A 17,577-nucleotide genomic window follows, 5' to 3' on the forward strand; every position below is an offset into this window, starting at 1 on the left:
AATGGCTGAAGAGTATCTACAGGAAAGGACAAATAGAGTTTAGAAACAAAAAAATGCAAACAAAACTGTTCTTTACAAAGTACATGAATGGAATTCACCATCTCAATAGTATTTATTTTTCTTGCTTCAGGTCCACGTCCAAGAAGTCTAGTCCTGTCAGGAATGATGAAGCATCCATATCAACACCTTTGAAATTGCTTGCACAATTAGCAATTGCGGCCCCAGAAATGAAAGTAATGAAGCAAATGAAAACTTTCCAAACGTGGATGGATGTATCACAAGCTCTGGCCACCGTGATTTCAGTAGTTACATGTTATTGAGAACAAACACTAATTGTTGTGACCCCAATGATCTTGTGTTAGCTAGTATGAACAGTCTACAGGAAACCTTGGATACCTGTCACAGAGAGGCTGGGTCAGATCAACTGAGCTCAACCTCTGGACAGACAAATACATCTGATAGTGTTCTGTTTGTTGACTTGGAGAATGCAAGAATAGAAAACAACCTAAAATTGGACTTGGAAAGCTACAAGACTTCAAATTCCAGCTCTACTGATCTCTCTAGTGAACCTAATAGCAAAGACATTACTGAAAGCTCTGGAATTGGTTCAAGATATGCTTCATGTTTCTAAGACAATACATCTGCTGATAATTCACAATTTGATGAAACTAGTGAAACTTGTGAACCTGAAGATACCGTTGAATACAATAAATTTAAAAGGCGTTCATTGTAAGAAGGTTTGATTAATCATCAACCTATTTGGATACTTAGTTTGGGTATACATCTCTAGCGGTCTTATTACGGATTCAGAGTGTCAGTAGATGTGTCAGTACACAGATCCGCAGATCAATCTGGAGATTGCACAGGAGTTTCCATGCCCATGAATAGCTAGTAAGCAAAACAAGAAAAGGTTTATGACTGAATATTTGGACATGGCATACTGATATTAAATTCTGTCCCTATCATGAATGATTACTGTTTTCCTGCAATCAAATAAAAACAGATCTTTTTTTGAGAAGATTTGTAGGTCAGGTTGATGATAAGTATGTAAGTTAGCTCGCTGACCTCTAAGTGTATTCATCCAATGGTTGCAATTTGTTTAAGGAAGATGACTGTTAAATTGAAGCACAAAATTGCTCAATATCAGAGGGAGTGGTAATTATGGATGGATAGATGAGAACTGCATTGTAAAAGAATGACTGGTGCATTCACAAAGATAATGAGTTGCGTAATGTGATGGAGCAGGCCTGAAAAGACCAAGTGAGGGGAGGAATAGAGCTTTGTGCTCACCTGTATGTTGGAAAAAATGATACTTTATTCTACTTTCCAGACCTTGTTAGATTATTAAAGCAGCTTCCTGGACCAAATCTAGGAATACGACCCAGTGTTCTTGGTGCCGACCTTCTTGGACACATTCAGCCAGATCTTGTTTGTGGCAGTGACAAATCTTTCCTCCCAATTTAATGTGATTGGCAAAGAAACCTAACGATTACGTCTGTTATCACTGTGTGGATGCGGTAGGATATTTTGACTTGGAGTCATAAATATTTAAAATAGACAAAATATTTGTAAATAATTTTAACGTAGTTTATGAATGAGCAATTGTTTAAATATTGTGCATTTAATAAATAGACAGGAAAGAGTACACCTATACAATCCATGACAGTTGAGAATAGACCACTTATAACAGATGATGAATGAACAATTGTCACAGATTGTGCTGATTTCAGTTGCTTGGAATAATAGCATCCTGCTCTCTAGTCAAAGTGTTAGGAAACCTTTCTGTTGTTCTTCTTACAACTTTCCTGGTCCATCTTCAATCTGCAGAAGGAGGACTTCCCCCTGATAAATGCTGTCCCAATCTCTGATCACTTTTTAATGTGTATGCTTTATTTCTTAGATCAGGTAGCTGTCAGGATGGTCACTTCCATCTCTGTCCTTCATTCATCTCAAGATCAGCTTTTTAGTTGATTTTATGCTGATGATCAGTTGTGACTCTTTCTAAATACATGCACAGATAAGGGGCTACAGAGATGACCTAAAGACTACCTAACATCAGTTCAGGAATGTTTTGATCTCAAGACTACAAAGCAATCTTTCTGACCTTTACCAGTACCTTAATTTTGCACTTGACTGCTTAGAATTGTGTACACTCTACCTGAGAGAGAAAATCCATGCTGTGCCCATTAATTCCATAAGATTTCTATTCTATCATAAAGCTTATTATCTATTAAGGGTCCTTATTTTTTAAAGTGTTGCCTAACCTGTACTTTCTGGTTTTATTCCTATTCATTCTACATTTTGTTTTTTTATTCTTTAGTTTATTTATTCATCCCAACAATTAATTTATAGTTACAGGAGAGCCTTTGAAGAAGTACAGAGGCTTGGAAAGGGATCCTTTGGTTCTGTTTATGAAGTGAAACACAAAGTTGACAACCACAGATATGCAATCAACTGTGTGAAAATAACTCGGTAAGCATGCTTATTCTAATTAGGAAAAATAACATGATTCCTCACCTTGTGAGGTTTTGTTTTCACTGGATGTGGTGTGCCTATTCATTGGTCAGCCAATTTACAACTGGAAGAGTATAGAGATGTACAGCATGAAAGATACCCTTCAGTCCAACTCATCCATGCAGATCAGATATCCTAAATTAATCTAGTCACATTTGCCAGCATTTGGCCCATATCCTCTAAACCCTTCCTATTCATATATCCATCCATTTGCCTTTTAAATCTTGCTATTCTATCAGCCTCCACCATCTCCTATGGCAGCTTATTTCATACACATACCATCCTCTGCATGAAAAAGTTGCCCTTTAGGTCCCTTTCAAATCTTTCCTCTTTCATTTTTAACTGATGTCCTATTCATGCCCCTCATGATTTTATAAACTTGTATAAGGTCACCCCTCAGCCTCCAATGCTATTCAAAGTCCTATTCAGCCTCTCCCTAAAGGTCTCCCTGAAAGAGAATAACTGGTGCATTCACAAAGATATTGGGTCATATAATGTGATGGAGCAGGCCTGAAAAGACAAAGTGAGGGGAGGAACAGAGCTTTGTACACACCTGCATCTTGGAAAATGTGATACTCTATTCTACTTTCCAGTCTTTGTTAGGTTATTAAAACAGCTTCCTGGACTGAATCTAGGAATATCGTCCAGTGCTCTTGCTACTGGCCTTCTTGGCCACATCCAGCCATAGCTGTGGCAGTGACTAATTTTTCCTCCCAATTTAATATGATTGGCCAAAGAAGCTAACCATTATATCTGTTATCTCTTTCCGGATGCGGTAAGATACTCACTGACAAATACCTACATCTTCCTGTAACAAATATAATACTAAAGATCTCTCCTCATTCCTCATTCCGGTCTCCCTGCTATACAAAAGAAACTTGAAAGGGTTCAGAAAAGATTAATAAGGATGTTGCCAGGGTTGGAGGGTTTGAGCTACAGCTGGTAAGCAACACAAGAGCATTATAATCCTACCAATGACAGGAATGACATTGAACGGCACACCTACCATTAGACCAATTGAGGCCCTTAAACGGGAAAAAGGTCTCATCCAGCCACCACCAGAATCTCACTGATGCCGATATTAAATGCGCAGCCTAGCTGGATAAACTGCACAGGCTGGTGACAGGAGCATGTCCCTTCTTAAAGGACCCCCTCCACCATGGCCGATCTCAAATGCTGGGCCCACCCGCTCACCAACCCCTTCATTAACTCCCAAACACGTGGGGCAAAGTCACGTTCTAGTGCTAAATAACTCCTTAAACCTTGCCAGTCTCTGAATTAAAGCCTTCTGGGAGATCTCACCTCTCAGTGAGATCCAGCTTCTGTTCTACTGGCAACCTAGTGGATGTTTATTGGCTGTGAGGCAGTGCTATGTGGGATTCCCTCTGGATTTTTTTTTAACAGAGGCTCATGAAAGTAGGACCCATGGTGCCCTGAAATATCTAACCCCAGGCTTTGAACACAATATAATCAAAATTCATATTCTATTGCAATACTAGGGCGGTGCTGTACTATCACAGGTGCTATCTTTCAGATAAAAATTAAACTGAGCCCCTATCTTTCCTCTCAGGTGGATAGGAAAGAACCAATGGCACTCATTTGAAGAAGAGGAGTGTTATGTCTGTTGGCAAATGTTTATCTCCGCTGTATTGGTGTACTTGTATATAAATGGAATAATATTGTTCTCACCTTAAAGCACCTTCAAAGTACTTCATTCATCATTGAATACTGGGAATGTGATTTAAGTCAGGTACAGAATTGAAGCAAACTTATCTTTGTCTCATTCCTTCCTGTTATCTTTTAGAGACGATGATGCAAAAAGAATAGTTAAGGAAGCCCAAACGCTGGCAAAGTTCTTTCACCACAATATCATCCGTTACTTTAGTTCCTGGATCGACAAATCTTCATTATGGTAGGTTAAATGCAACAAATATTTAATTATTAGATCCATGCAAGTGTAAAAGTGATCATAGGAAAAATGAGGATTGATCTATTCATCTGTGAAAATGCATCCATTGTCTAGTGTACTGATCCTACATCAAAAATACCAAATCAAGTGACTGCTTTGTTGAACATCCATATTCTATCAGTCAGAGTGACAAAGACCTTAAGTGGTCATGTGGGTAGGGTGGGGAAGGCAAAAGACTACCAATTAATTCAGAATACTGTCGTAAGGTTGCTTTTCCACATGCTTGAGCTGAAAATGTGTTGCTGGAAAAGCGCAGCAGGTCAGGCAGCATCCAAGGAACAGGAGATATGACGTTTCAGGCATAAGCCCTTCTTCAGGAAATCCACATGCTTGCCAATTTCCTGGTGCTCCCAAAGTGGTAAATAATAGACTCCCAATAATAAACGCTCAATCCTTGACGCTCTTGTCTTCCCCATTGAGGTGCAGATGCATATAAATGACATCATTAGATTTCACATGTATGTTGATGTTACCTTGGTCCAGCTCACCACCATCCCTCTTGATCCTTCACTGTTGTTTCTGACCTTATATTCTCACCAAGGCCATACATTTTCACTTCTGTAACATTGTCAAAAACTGTGGCGCTGGAGAAGCACAGCTAGTCAGGCAGCATCTGAGGAGCAGGACAATTGACATTTCGAGTAAGCTCTTCATCAGCAATGTGGACAGGAATCAGATGGGGGGGTGGGGGAAAGCCCAAGGGAGCTAAAAGATAAATGGGAGGGAGATGAAGTAGCTAGGAATGTGATAGGTGGATAAATGTGGGGGATAATGGTGATAGGTCAGACTGGAGGATGGAGTGGATAGGTGGGGAGGAAGAGTTAGTGTTAGGGTCAGGATTAGCCCTGTCTCAGTTGATCAGTTGGCTGAAACACTCATTCATTCAGTCTTTCATTTCTCTAGACACTGAACAACATATACTGGCTCCTAGTCAAGCAAATTAAAAATTCTCATCTTATCTGATTCCTGCATTGCCTCAGCCCTACCTCTGTCATTGTCTTCAGCGCCATACCTGCCAAGACATCACTCGTTCATCCCTGATTTTATTCGCTCTATCATTAGTAGTTGTATTTTCAGTTGCTTAGACCCTAAACTCAACAATATCCTCTGGCACCTCTTTACCTTGCTTTCCTTCTTCAAGGCACACCATGAAATCCAACACGTTTACCATGCTTTCAGTAATCTGATTTATTTCCTGATTTGGTTTGACATTGTATTATTGTTAAACTCTTCTTACACACACACAAAGAAAACAAGAGTGTATGGCACTTTGATGGTTGGTGACTCACCTGGCCTCAGATACAACTCAGTGCTCCTCCTGTATTTGTGGTTTGAAGATATAGATAGATGACTTGTCTGTTATTTCAAAGACAGCTACTGCTAGATTGAGCTAGTTTTTTAAAATCTGTGGCTGTGTAAAAGGAGCAACAATAGAATTAGTAAATGGGATTCAAAACCTCTGAATTGTATTGGGACAGTGAGACCCCCAGAGGTTTATTGTTTCCTCAGTGTCTCATTTGCTTGGCCAGGGCTGCAGACTAAATAGGTGATTAAACACAAAACGTGTTAGCTGGCTTTTCAAAGGAACCACACTCTTCAACTGCACATTTATCCATAACAAGGTTGTGGAAAAGTGGTTTCCAGGTGCATGGCTTATGTGAGTAGCTAACACCTGAAAAAATTTCTTTCATAATCGCTTGGACAATGGGACTTTAACTACTTTTTGATAGTTTCCTATTTAAGCACAAAAGTGATTATCTGGATGAAAACTGAAAGAACTGTAGATGCTGGAAATCAGAAACAGGTAATTTGACCTGAAACGTTAATTCTGATTTTTCTCCACAGATGCTGTCAGACCTGCTGAGCTTTTCTAGTGATTTCTGCTTTAGTTTCTGATTGCCAAGATGTTTTGTTACTCAGAACCTGCAGTCACTATCCACACTCCTTCTATCTCCTTGTATCTGTTGAGGTTTTGTAGATACATAGGCCTTATGGTCTTGGGATGGAGAAAGTAAAGTAACACAAATGTGCAGCCATCTTTGACTAATTTCAAGTAACTGGATTGTGGCTTTGGTCTTTCTAAGAATTCAAATAATGATTCTCAGACAGTAAATTTATTAAGTGATTTCTTATAAAGCATGGTATAACTATACTATGTATATACGTACTTCTCCCATGAAGCACTCTGGGGAGACCATTACATTAAATTTACTGCAATAAGTTTTCATTAACTTGCACCTATAGGACCAAGAGTGTGCCAATTGATCAAATATTCCAGATAATCAAGAGGTACGCATAATCACAGTGAACTCTGACCAAGTGAAGCTTCGAGACGTCAAAATCCCTCAAGAAAATCTATGTAAAAACATCAACACACCTCAATGTAAAAACATACAGTCACTAACAGAAATGTAATGCAGAGGGTTTACACATCATGGTTATACTTTATTTATAGCATAAATACTCAGATATCATGGTAGATCGCGATATTTGAGGTAAATAATTTTTGCCACTTTATCAAGAGTGCCAATTGACAAGGTGGCAGTTAAACCAAATTTTTTGTATACAGATAAAAATTGTAGGATTCTTAGCAATTTTAATGTGTGATAGACCAGATGAAGCTCTCAAGATAGAGATTGATTGATTTGTTCACTAAGGCAATGGAGAGATACGAATAAAAGAGCAACGGTGTAGTGAAAGTTTAAAGATCTAAGAGAATGGTGGAACAGGTTCAACTAAGTGACGTGCTCCTTTTCCTATATTCTTATAACTCACAAGTTCCTCAGCCTTCATAGTTATGATAAATTGAGGTGCTTGACAGATTTTTGAATGCCATATTAAAGAAGAGCTCACCAGAAGAATGTAAACTGTTCTTGTGTTGATGTGGTACTGTGTCTGCCTCCAGAGCCAGAAGGCCAGAGTTCAAGTCCCAACCCTTTTTCCTGTAAATCACAAATTTCCTATGTTAACTTAAAAAAGCGTTCACTGGAAGAATATAAACAGACTTTAGTGATGGCTCTTGTGACACAGAGGGAGTGAAACAGGAAGTCTAGGTTTAAAACCCCCCACCCTCCCCCACCCCACCCTGCCCTCACTCCAGTGGTGTGTAATAACATCACTGAACAGGTTAATCAGAAAATATCTATCAACAGCCCTTGGGTATTTCCCTTCCATCACTAGAAGAAATGAAGGCGATTTGAATTCATATTCCTATTTTAGGAGAAAATATATCAGTTTTATCAAGAATAGAAGATGACTTAATAGACAGAACAAGCAGAATGAGCACTCTCTAAATTAGATGCTTTCCATTTGAGGATGATGATGGAAGGGGAGATGAATTGGAGAGATATTTCAAAGAACACCATGTGATGGATGAATGTATTTCTTCCGTGTTTTAGCATCAGATGATTAAAAGCTGGTTTTGCATTGTCTTCATTAGGCAGACAAAATACCTCTGTATTCAAATGGAGTTGTGCAAGGAGACACTGAAGAATTGGTTACAAAATGTTGGTAGAGATGAACTGGACAAGAATCGATATCAAATAGTTCATCAGATCAGTGCTGGCTTGGTTTATATTCACAACCAAAATTACATCCACCAGGACTTAAAGGTAAGAGTTTCCCTGCATGTGAATTTAGATTCAATAAGATCATGGGTAATTTTATTGCTTCACATACTGCTTACCACAGTAGCCTTCTGATCCTTTGCTTGAATTTCAAAGGAGTGCTTTTGATGTATTTCTGATATAATTGCAGTCTAGACCATTTGAATCTATAAGGCTAGTCATGTGACCTCTGGAAGAAGCCATTTTGTGAATTTTTTCCGCTCTCTGTCGAATATCTTTATAACTTTCCAGAACTGGATGCAATATTCCATTTGAGGCTGAACCAGTGTTTTATAAGGATTTAATATAACCACCTTGCTCTGTGCTATATGGCACATCAATAAAGCCTTGATACTGTCTGGTTTATTAATCAGTACATCCAGCCACCCCTAAAGTGACTAAAGCAGATTTCAACATGGTTTCGTCAAGGGCAGTTTGTGTCTCACAAACCTCATTGAGTTTTTTGAGAAGGTGACCAAGCATGTAGATGAGGGTAGGGTATACTTGGACTTCAGTAAAGCTTTTGATAAGGTTCCATATGGTAGGCTGATGGAGAAAGTGCAGAGGCATGGAATTGAGGGTGATTTAACAGTTTGGATTAGAAACTGACTTTCTGGAAGAAGGCAGTGAGTGGTGATTGATGGAAAATATTCAGTACGGAGTACATTTATTAGTGTTGTACCACAAGGATCTGTTTTGGGACCACTGCTGTTTGTCATTTTTATAAATGACTTAGACGCAGGCATAGGTGGATGGATCAGTAAATTTGCAGACAACACTAAAGTTGGTGGAGTAGTGGACAGTTTGGAAGAATGTTACAGGTTGCAGGGGAACTTGGATAAACTGCAGAATTGGGCTGAGAGGTGACAAATGGAGTTCAGTGCAGCTAACTATGAGATGATGCACTTTGGGAAGAATAACAGGAAGGCAGAGTATTGGGTCAATGAAAAGATTTTTGGTAGTGTGGATGTGCAGAGGGATCTTGGAGTCCATGTGCATCGATCCCTGAAAGTTCCCACCCAGGTGAATAGTGCTGTTAAGAAAACATATGTGTGTTAGGTTTCATTGGTGGAGGGATTGAGTTTCGGAACCGCAATATCATGCTGCAACGATACAAAACGCTGGTGCGGCCACACTTGGAATATTGTGTACAGTTCTGGTCGCCCCATTACAGAAAAGATATGGTAGCATTGGAAAAGGTGCAGAGGAGATTTACCAGGATGTTGCCTGGTCTGGAGGGAAGGTCTTATGAGGAAAGGACTTATGGATCTGTTCTCATTTGAAAGAAGAAGGCTAAGGGGGGAATTTGATAGAGACATACAAGATGACCAGAGGATTAGATAGAGTAGATAGTGAAAGACTTTTTCCAAGGATGATGACGTCAGCTTGTACGAGAGGACATAACTCCAATTTGAGGGGTGATAGATTTAAGACAGATGTCAGAGGCAAGTTCTTTGCAGAGAGTGGTAAGGGCGTGGAATGCCCAACCTGCTAATGTAGTCAACTCAGCCACATTAGGGAGATTTAAACAATCCTTAAATAAGATGATTTTGGGATAGTGTAGGGGGACGAGCTGAGAATGGTTCACAGGTCAGTGCAACATTGAGGGCCGAAGGGCCTGTTCTGCGCTGTATTGTTCTATGTTCTATACATACGTGTTCCACTCTCCCTGCATTCCCCTTTAGAACTGTACCCTTTATTTTGTGTGGTCTTTCCATGTTCTTCCTACCAAAATGAATTGTTTCACATTTCCTTGCACTATTCGCATTTCACCAACTTACTTATGTCCTTCTGCAGCTCTGCTGTATGATTAGATTAGATTCCCTACAGTATGGAAACAGACCCTTTGACCCAACAAGTCCACACTGACCGTCCGAAGAGTAACCCACCCACACCCATTTACCTATCCTGTATTTACCCCTAACTAATACATCTAACATTATGGGCAATTTAGCATGTCCAATTCACCTAACCTGCACATCTTTGGAGTGTGGGAGGAAACCAGACCACCCGGAGGAAACCCATACAGACACGGGGAGAATGTGCAAACTCCGCACAGACAGTTACCTGAGGCAGGAATTGAACCCAGGTCTCTGGCACTATGAGGCAGCAGTGCTAACGGCAGAGCCACTGTGCCACCTGGAATCTTCAGTAAGTTTTATCTCATCTACATTTTTTTATAATTGTGTCCTGTACACAAAGGTAAAGATCGTGAATACACATCAGACAGAGCAAGGATCCCAACAAAAGCCCTGGAGAACTTCTCGACAAAGCTTTCTCTAGTTGGAAGACATCCATTAGCCGCTCATCTCTAGTTCTTGTCATTAAACCAATTTCTTACCTGTGCTGCTACTGATCCTGTTATTTCATGAGGAATGAGGTTTTTTTCACAGGTCTGTTGTGTGGTACTGTATCAAATGCCTTTTGTAAATCCATGTACAGCACATCAACCACAATACACTCATCAAACATCTTTGTTTCCACTTCAGAAATCTCCAGTGAGTTGGTTAAACATGATTTACTCTGAACACCATGCTGGGAGAATCCAAGATGGTGGCAATCTGAGCAGATTTGCCTTGCTGAGCTTTGCACCCCAGCCCAAGAGGAGTGATATTTTTACCCCCCTCCCCCACGAACCTTACCTTTTTTTGGAGAAAATTGATACTAAATGGTTGTTAAATCCATTTGCGGTGGAGCCTTGATCGTCCAAACAAGATGGGTTGGGAGTATTTTATCGGGAAGATTGATCGTTCGGGTGGCTGGAAACAAGCCGTAATCCATGAGTGCTGGCTGTTCAAGCAGTTCTCAATTATCTGGCATTGCACACTATAATGCCGGTTAGCCAAGAGTTGCTGGTTATCGAACATCTCTCAGTTATCCAGCAATGCATGCCATAATGCTGTTTAACTGATAACTGAATGCTGGGTTGCCTGATACTGTTTTTGCAGGGCATTCAGATCTTGTTCGAATATCAGGCAACATCTGAAGTGCAGGAAAATTGACGTTTCGGGCTTTTTAAGAACCCTATTTTAAACCTGCTTCCAGACTGGCTTAGCTCTAATTTAAGATTATGTGCTTGTTCTCAATTACCCAGCAGAGATAATATTGGTGTTCCCATTCTTAATCAAAATGAACTTTATCATTTTAAACATCTCATTCGAGGCACCTCTCAAACTTCTATATACAAGCAAACTGTCTCAATTTAGTGCCTTTAGGTCTAGTATAATTCCGGTGAATCTGAGCTGTAGCTGCTCTGAAATCAATATAAGCTTTCTCAAGTGCAATGTCCTAAACTGAAAGCAGCATCCAGATGAAGTCTCATCAAATTGCCTTACAACTGGAGGATAATTTCAACATCTCATATTCCAGCTTCCTTGGAGAAATATATTTTATATACCATTTTAATTATCTGCATCAAGAGATTTACTGAGAATTTGCGCACTTTGAAGATCTTAGTCAGATGCATATTAACTTCATTCATTTATTTAATTTTCTTTGTTGCATTTGCTATTTTAAATTGCAAGTCTGCATTGTGTAGGCAATCACAAGATAACAATCCAAATGCTGGATATCAATGATGATTTTGATGCAACAGGGGTCAGAGGGGTTTGTCCCTCTCCGGTCCAACTACTTGACTGGTCACAACATATGGTGAAAATGAGGACTGCAGATGATAGAGATCAGAGTCAAGATTAGAGTGGTGCTGGAAAAGCACAGGTCAGGCAACATCTGAGGAGCAGGAGTATCAACATTTTGATGAAGGGCTTTTGCCTGAAGTGTCAATTTTCCTGCTCCTCGGATGCTGCCTGACCTGCTGTGCTTTTCTGGCACCACTCTAATTTTGACTGTAATCTCCAGCATCTGCAGTACCCACTTCTATCTTGTTAGAATGATCCAGGATTCGGATGGTTGATGTTCAAATAGTCGAGGTTCTACTGTAAATTGCTTTTGAGTGAGTGAGGAAAGCATATAGCCAAACCCCAACACACAGGACACTCGCCCAAGGCATCGGGCATGCCCGGAACTGCGACTGCGGATGCAGCTGCAGCTTCCTCAGCAGTCGAGAAAGAAGTACCTGGGCAGCAGAACTTCGCTGAAGAACCCGTGGCGACCCAAGGGATGATCAAGGGTTTGATGGAAGACAATCGTACTCGGCTGGAGCTGATTTCAGTCATGCTACAAAAGCATGAGAATGATTTGGAAGGGCTTGAGAAGCAAGTTGTAAGGGGTCAAGCAGTGGACAGTAGCGTCAGAGACCAGGTCGAGTCCTCGGTGGGGTGGATGTAGGCCCTCAACAAACTGGTCCAGGCTTTGACTGAACAGGTCAATGATCTGGAAAATTGAGGTGGGAGGAAAAATATCCGGGTCATTGGGCTGCCAGAGGGAGTGGAAGTTGGGCAGCTAGCAAGTTTTTTTGAAGACTGGCTGCCACAATTTCTTGGCGGGATGCCAAGGCGGACTGGGTGAAGGTTGGCAGAGTTCACTGGGTTGCAGTGCGCAAATCTGGATCGGTACGCCTACCTGGTCCTGGTATGATTTTTAAAGCTACAGGGACAAGCAAAGAGTCCTGGAATCTTCTGGAAGGATGAGGAAAGATCCAAAGTCCCTGACTTATCGGGAAACTACGATAATATTTTTCCGGGACTTTTCTGCGGTGGTGATCCATAAAAAGAATCCGTTTGATGAGGTCAAGAGAAAATTCAGAGACCTTGGTATTCAATATTTGATGAGATATCCAGCGGTGCTATATGAGGATTGATTTTTTTTTCCTCACTCCTGCGGCTCTTCTAGATTCTGTGTCATCTTATTCAGTGGTTCTGTTCGCCGAGCTGGAAGTTTTTGTTGCAAACGTTTCGTCCCCTGGCTAGGAGACATCATCAGTGCTGTGGAGCCTCCTGCGAAGCGCTTCTTTGATGTTTCTTCCGGCATTTATAGTGGTCTGTCCTTGCCGCTTCCGGGTGTCAGTTTCAGCTGTCCGCTGTAGTGATTGGTATATTGTGTCCAGGTCGATGTGTCTGTTGATGGAATTTGTGGATGAATGCCATGCCTCTAGGAATTCCCTGGCTGTTCTCTGTCTGGCTTGCCCTATGATAGTAGTGTTTTCCCAGTCGAATTCATGTTGCTTGTTGTCTGAGTGTGTGGCTACTAGGGATAGCTGGTCGTGTCGTTTCGTGGCGACAATAGCCAACCTACTGGACATGCACAACAGAAAACAGGAGGCGGAACCTATCAACAAAGACGGCATACTTAAACTACTGGACTTATGCCTCACTACACACTTTACATTCAACAATCAGATATACGAACAAATCAACGGAACACCCATGGGATCACCAATCTCGGGACTCATAGCAGAGGCAGTTATGCAAAGGTTAGAACAAACAGCCCTACCACAAATTCAACCCAAACTCTGGGTCAGATATGTCAATGACACTTTCGTAATCATCAAAAACACGGAAATAGAAAAACACACCGGATCATCAACGCCACACTCACAGGCATCCGATTCACGAGAGAAGTAGAAAAGGACAGCCAACTCCCATTCCTAGATGTGATAGTACAGAGAACACCGAACGGAGAATTCACCACAAGGGTCCACAGGAAAACAACACACACAGACCAAGTCCTAAACTATGAAAGTAACCACCCCAACACACACAAATGAAGCTGCATCAGGACACTATTCAAAAGAGCTACAACACACTGCAGTACACCAGAACTGCGAAAAGAGGAAGAGGAACACCTATACAAGGTATTCGCCAAAAACGGATACCCGCGCAACTTTATCAACAGATGCCTAATAGATAGACCACGGAACGAGGACATGCCACAACCAAAAGGACTAGCCACACTACCATACATCAGGAGCGTTTCAGAACTGACAGCCAGACTACTGCGACCCCTAGGACTCATAATGGCACACAAACCAACAGCCACGCTCAGACAACAACTTACTAGAACAAAGGAGCCAATACCCAACATGAGCAAAACTAATGTAGTTTACAAAATACCATGCAAGGACTGCACAAAACACTATATAGGACAAACAGGAAGACAGCTAACAATCCGCATACATGAACACCAACTCGCCACGAAACGACACGACCAGCTATCCCTAGTAGCCACACACTCAGACAACAAGCAACATGAATTCGACTGGGAAAACACTACTATCATAGGGCAAGCCAGACAGAGAACAGCCAGGGAATTCCTAGAGGCATGGCATTCATCCACAAATTCCATCAACAGACACATCAACCTGGACCCAATATACCAATCACTACAGCGGACAGCTGAAACTGACACCCGGAAGCGGCAAGGACAGACCACTATAAATGCCGGAAGAAACATCAAAGAAGCGCTTCGCAGGAGGCTGCACAGCACTGATGATGTCTCCTAGCCAGGGGACGAAACGTTTGCAACAAAAACTTCCAGCTCGGCAAACAGAACCACAACAACAAGCACCCGAGCTACAAATCTTCGCACAAACTTTGATCATCTTATTCAATTGGGAATATTGCCATCACTGATCATGCAGCAGTTTATTTCGTGGTTGAGATTAAGGTTAATGCAATGAACTCTTGGTACTGACAAATGAATCTCTTCATCCTCGAGGACAGAAAATTCATTGAGTACTTTTCTGGGGAATTTGAAGCATTTTTGGCCATCTGGTAATCCTTCCATTCTTTGGGAAACTGCTGAGACCGATGCTAAAGGCATAATTATCTCATACTTGACCAGTCAGAAGCGATGGATGGGAGAGCAGCAGCGCCTGCTCGAGGTATGATTGAAGACAGCTGAGACGGCATATTACAGTCAACCATCAGTGACTAAGCTACAGCAGATCACTGCCCTTCAATCCGTCTTAAACCACGGCTTGCACATACAGCCAGGAAGGACCTTTCCTTTGCAAAGCAAATGTTGTTTGAGTATGATGATAGGCCGGGTAAATACTTGCCATATCTGTGGGGGCTCGGCATCGACATGGTTGGACATTGAGGCCTCCCAGATGAAGTATCCTCTTATCAATGTTGTTTTGAGACAAAATGCGGACAGTTGCACAACATTGTTATAATCCAATAGTTGCTAACTCTGTCAAAGCATGGAGGGCAATGAGGCAGATGGAGCGTAGTACATCTAAAACATCTTTTCTTACTCCCATTCTTGGCAAGCTGGATTTCCGGCCAGGGACAATGGATCCCAGACATAAACTTTGGATGGATAGGGGAATCTCTTGTTTGGGTGATCTGTTTGAGGGTGAAATGTTGATGTTTAAATCAAATAACTCAGAAATATGGATTGTCCAGTAGGGATCTCTTCCGCTTCTTTCAGATTAGGGATTTTATCCAAAAGGAGACCACACTTTTGACTGAGTGTTATAGATCTGATATGGAAAAGAAGGTGCTTCAGGCTAAGAGCACTCTTTCAGTGAGTACTCTCTATCATTTGTTGGGGGGAGGTTCCTCGGGTGACATCGAACGTCTACATGAGGTCTGGCAGAGAGACTTAGGAGTTGAGATCATTTTGGAAACATGAGAGGTCATTTGTGGGAATATAAAAAGGATTTCAATATGTAATAGGACTCATGCTATGCGGTTACAGATTCTTCATAGGGCTCATCTGGCCCAGATCATCTTGCAAAATTTAAACAGGGAGTATCTTCAGTGTGCCCCAAATGTAAAGTAAGTGTGGGTACCCTCACTCATTGTCTGTGGCCCTGCCACAGGCTCCGTGCGTATTGGAGTGCTGTGGCACGAGTAATAGAGAGAGTCTTTGGGACTGAAGTCAAGGTGGACCCAGTCTCTTTGATGCTGGGTCTGCTGAATTTACCTCACTTAGATGTATGTGGGAAAGAGCTTTTTGATGTTCTTACATTTTGTGCAAGGAAGAACATTCTGATGTGTTAGGTGTATGAGAAATCCTGGGTCTGTCAGGATGGCGTAAGTTAATTATGGAACACATTCCTTTAGACTTTTTACAAATATGATGCACCAGAAAACAGACAACTTTTACAAGACGTGGCAGCCCTTTTTGAATTACTTGGAAGTAGATCTGTCTGCCATGTTGATTAGGGCTTTTGTATAGCCATGATGGCTTGGTCTGATAAACTTAATGCAATGAAAGGAAGAATTTTGAACAAATGTGGGTTTAATGTGGGTCCTGATGAAGGGCTTATGCCTGAAACGTCGAATTTCCTATTCCTTGGATGCTGCCTAACCTGCTGTGCTTTAACCAGCAACACATTTTCAGCTGTGATCTCCAGCATCTGCAGACCTCATTTTTTACCTTTTGTATAGCCATGATGGCTTGGTCTGATAAACTTAATGCAATGAAAGGAAGAATTTTGAACAAATGTGGGTTTAATAATTGATGCTCTCGAAAGTTGAGAGCTATGTTCTTATTGCGCTGAGCAGAGTTATTTATTTATTGATTGATTTGTAATGAGTGTAGTTTTGATTTCTTTTGTAGAGTAGTATAGTAGTTGGTTTATTATTTATTGTTGTTTTTGATGATATGATGCTATATTTTCATGTTTTTGTAACTTTCTAATTTTGTGAAGAAAAATGTTTCAATAAAAATATTTTAAACAAAACAAATCATGCTGGCTCTCCTTGAATAACCCACATTTCTTCAAGTCACTACTAACTTTGTCCGGGATTATTGTTTCTTTAAGCTTCCCCAACCGAAGTTAAAATGATTGGCTTACAGTTCCTGACTTACTGTTGCATCTTTTTTTGAACACAACGCTAATGAACTTTTATCTTTCATGGAAATGGCAATATGTACAAGTCATATAATGAGAAAGCCATTTTGTTGACTGCTTATAAAATCAGTTAAAAGCTGTTTGCAAATCAACATTCACTAAAAAGCATCAGACTCACTGCACACCATCAATCACCCAAGCTAATTAACACCATTACCTTTTAAATATAGAAAGCACAACTTCGTCCCAACTACAACTTTACCTGAGAAAGCTGAGAAATCTCTTAGAAAGCTGATTTCAAGAAACTTCACAGCCTGCTGACAATACTTTGATTTACAATGTCTTGTTTTAACCATAAAACATTGAAACCATTTAAGAAGCCACAGGACTACCATGAATGTAATGGATAATTGCAATCTGTAACAGTGTAATAACTTCATCCATATCTTACCTTTGTGTGTGTAAAATGAGTGTGTGAAACATTGTGCCATTTTCAGATTCGTGAGTGACAATAAACAGCCTTTTAATATTTTTAAATTTACAAAAGCTTGTTGCTGGGAAAACTTAATTGGATCCCACATTTTGAGTTTAAGAAAACACAAATGCCTGTCAGAGGATACATAAATAAACAAGTTAGAGATGATCTCCTGGAATTTCTAGATGGATCTTCCAACTTTCTGTTGCAACTTTGTCAGAACCTGTGAACAATGACAAAAACTGCTTGTAATATTTCTATAAGATTTCTGCTGTGTTGATCACACAAAAAAAAGGAACTCCTATTAAAA

The 17,577-nt window shown here is 40.7% G+C and overlaps 1 protein-coding gene across 1 annotated transcript in view; it reads left to right on the plus strand.

The window, feature by feature from the left end:
* Positions 1–664: 664 nt before the first annotated feature.
* The window catches only part of LOC132815235 (interferon-induced, double-stranded RNA-activated protein kinase-like), a gene marked incomplete at its 5' end in the record, with an annotated part of 29,231 nt that continues 12,318 nt past the window's right edge, over positions 665–17,577 (plus strand). Inside the window, 4 exons of the mRNA XM_060824049.1 lie at positions 665–729; positions 2,353–2,472; positions 4,319–4,426; positions 7,923–8,094. Coding sequence (XP_060680032.1) covers positions 665–729; positions 2,353–2,472; positions 4,319–4,426; positions 7,923–8,094 — 465 coding nt within the window. The remainder of the gene's footprint in view (positions 730–2,352; positions 2,473–4,318; positions 4,427–7,922; positions 8,095–17,577) is intronic.

The sequence above is a fragment of the Hemiscyllium ocellatum genome, chromosome 4 (genome assembly GCF_020745735.1).
Source record: "Hemiscyllium ocellatum isolate sHemOce1 chromosome 4, sHemOce1.pat.X.cur, whole genome shotgun sequence".
In the NCBI taxonomy this organism is placed as follows: Eukaryota; Metazoa; Chordata; class Chondrichthyes; order Orectolobiformes; family Hemiscylliidae; genus Hemiscyllium; species Hemiscyllium ocellatum.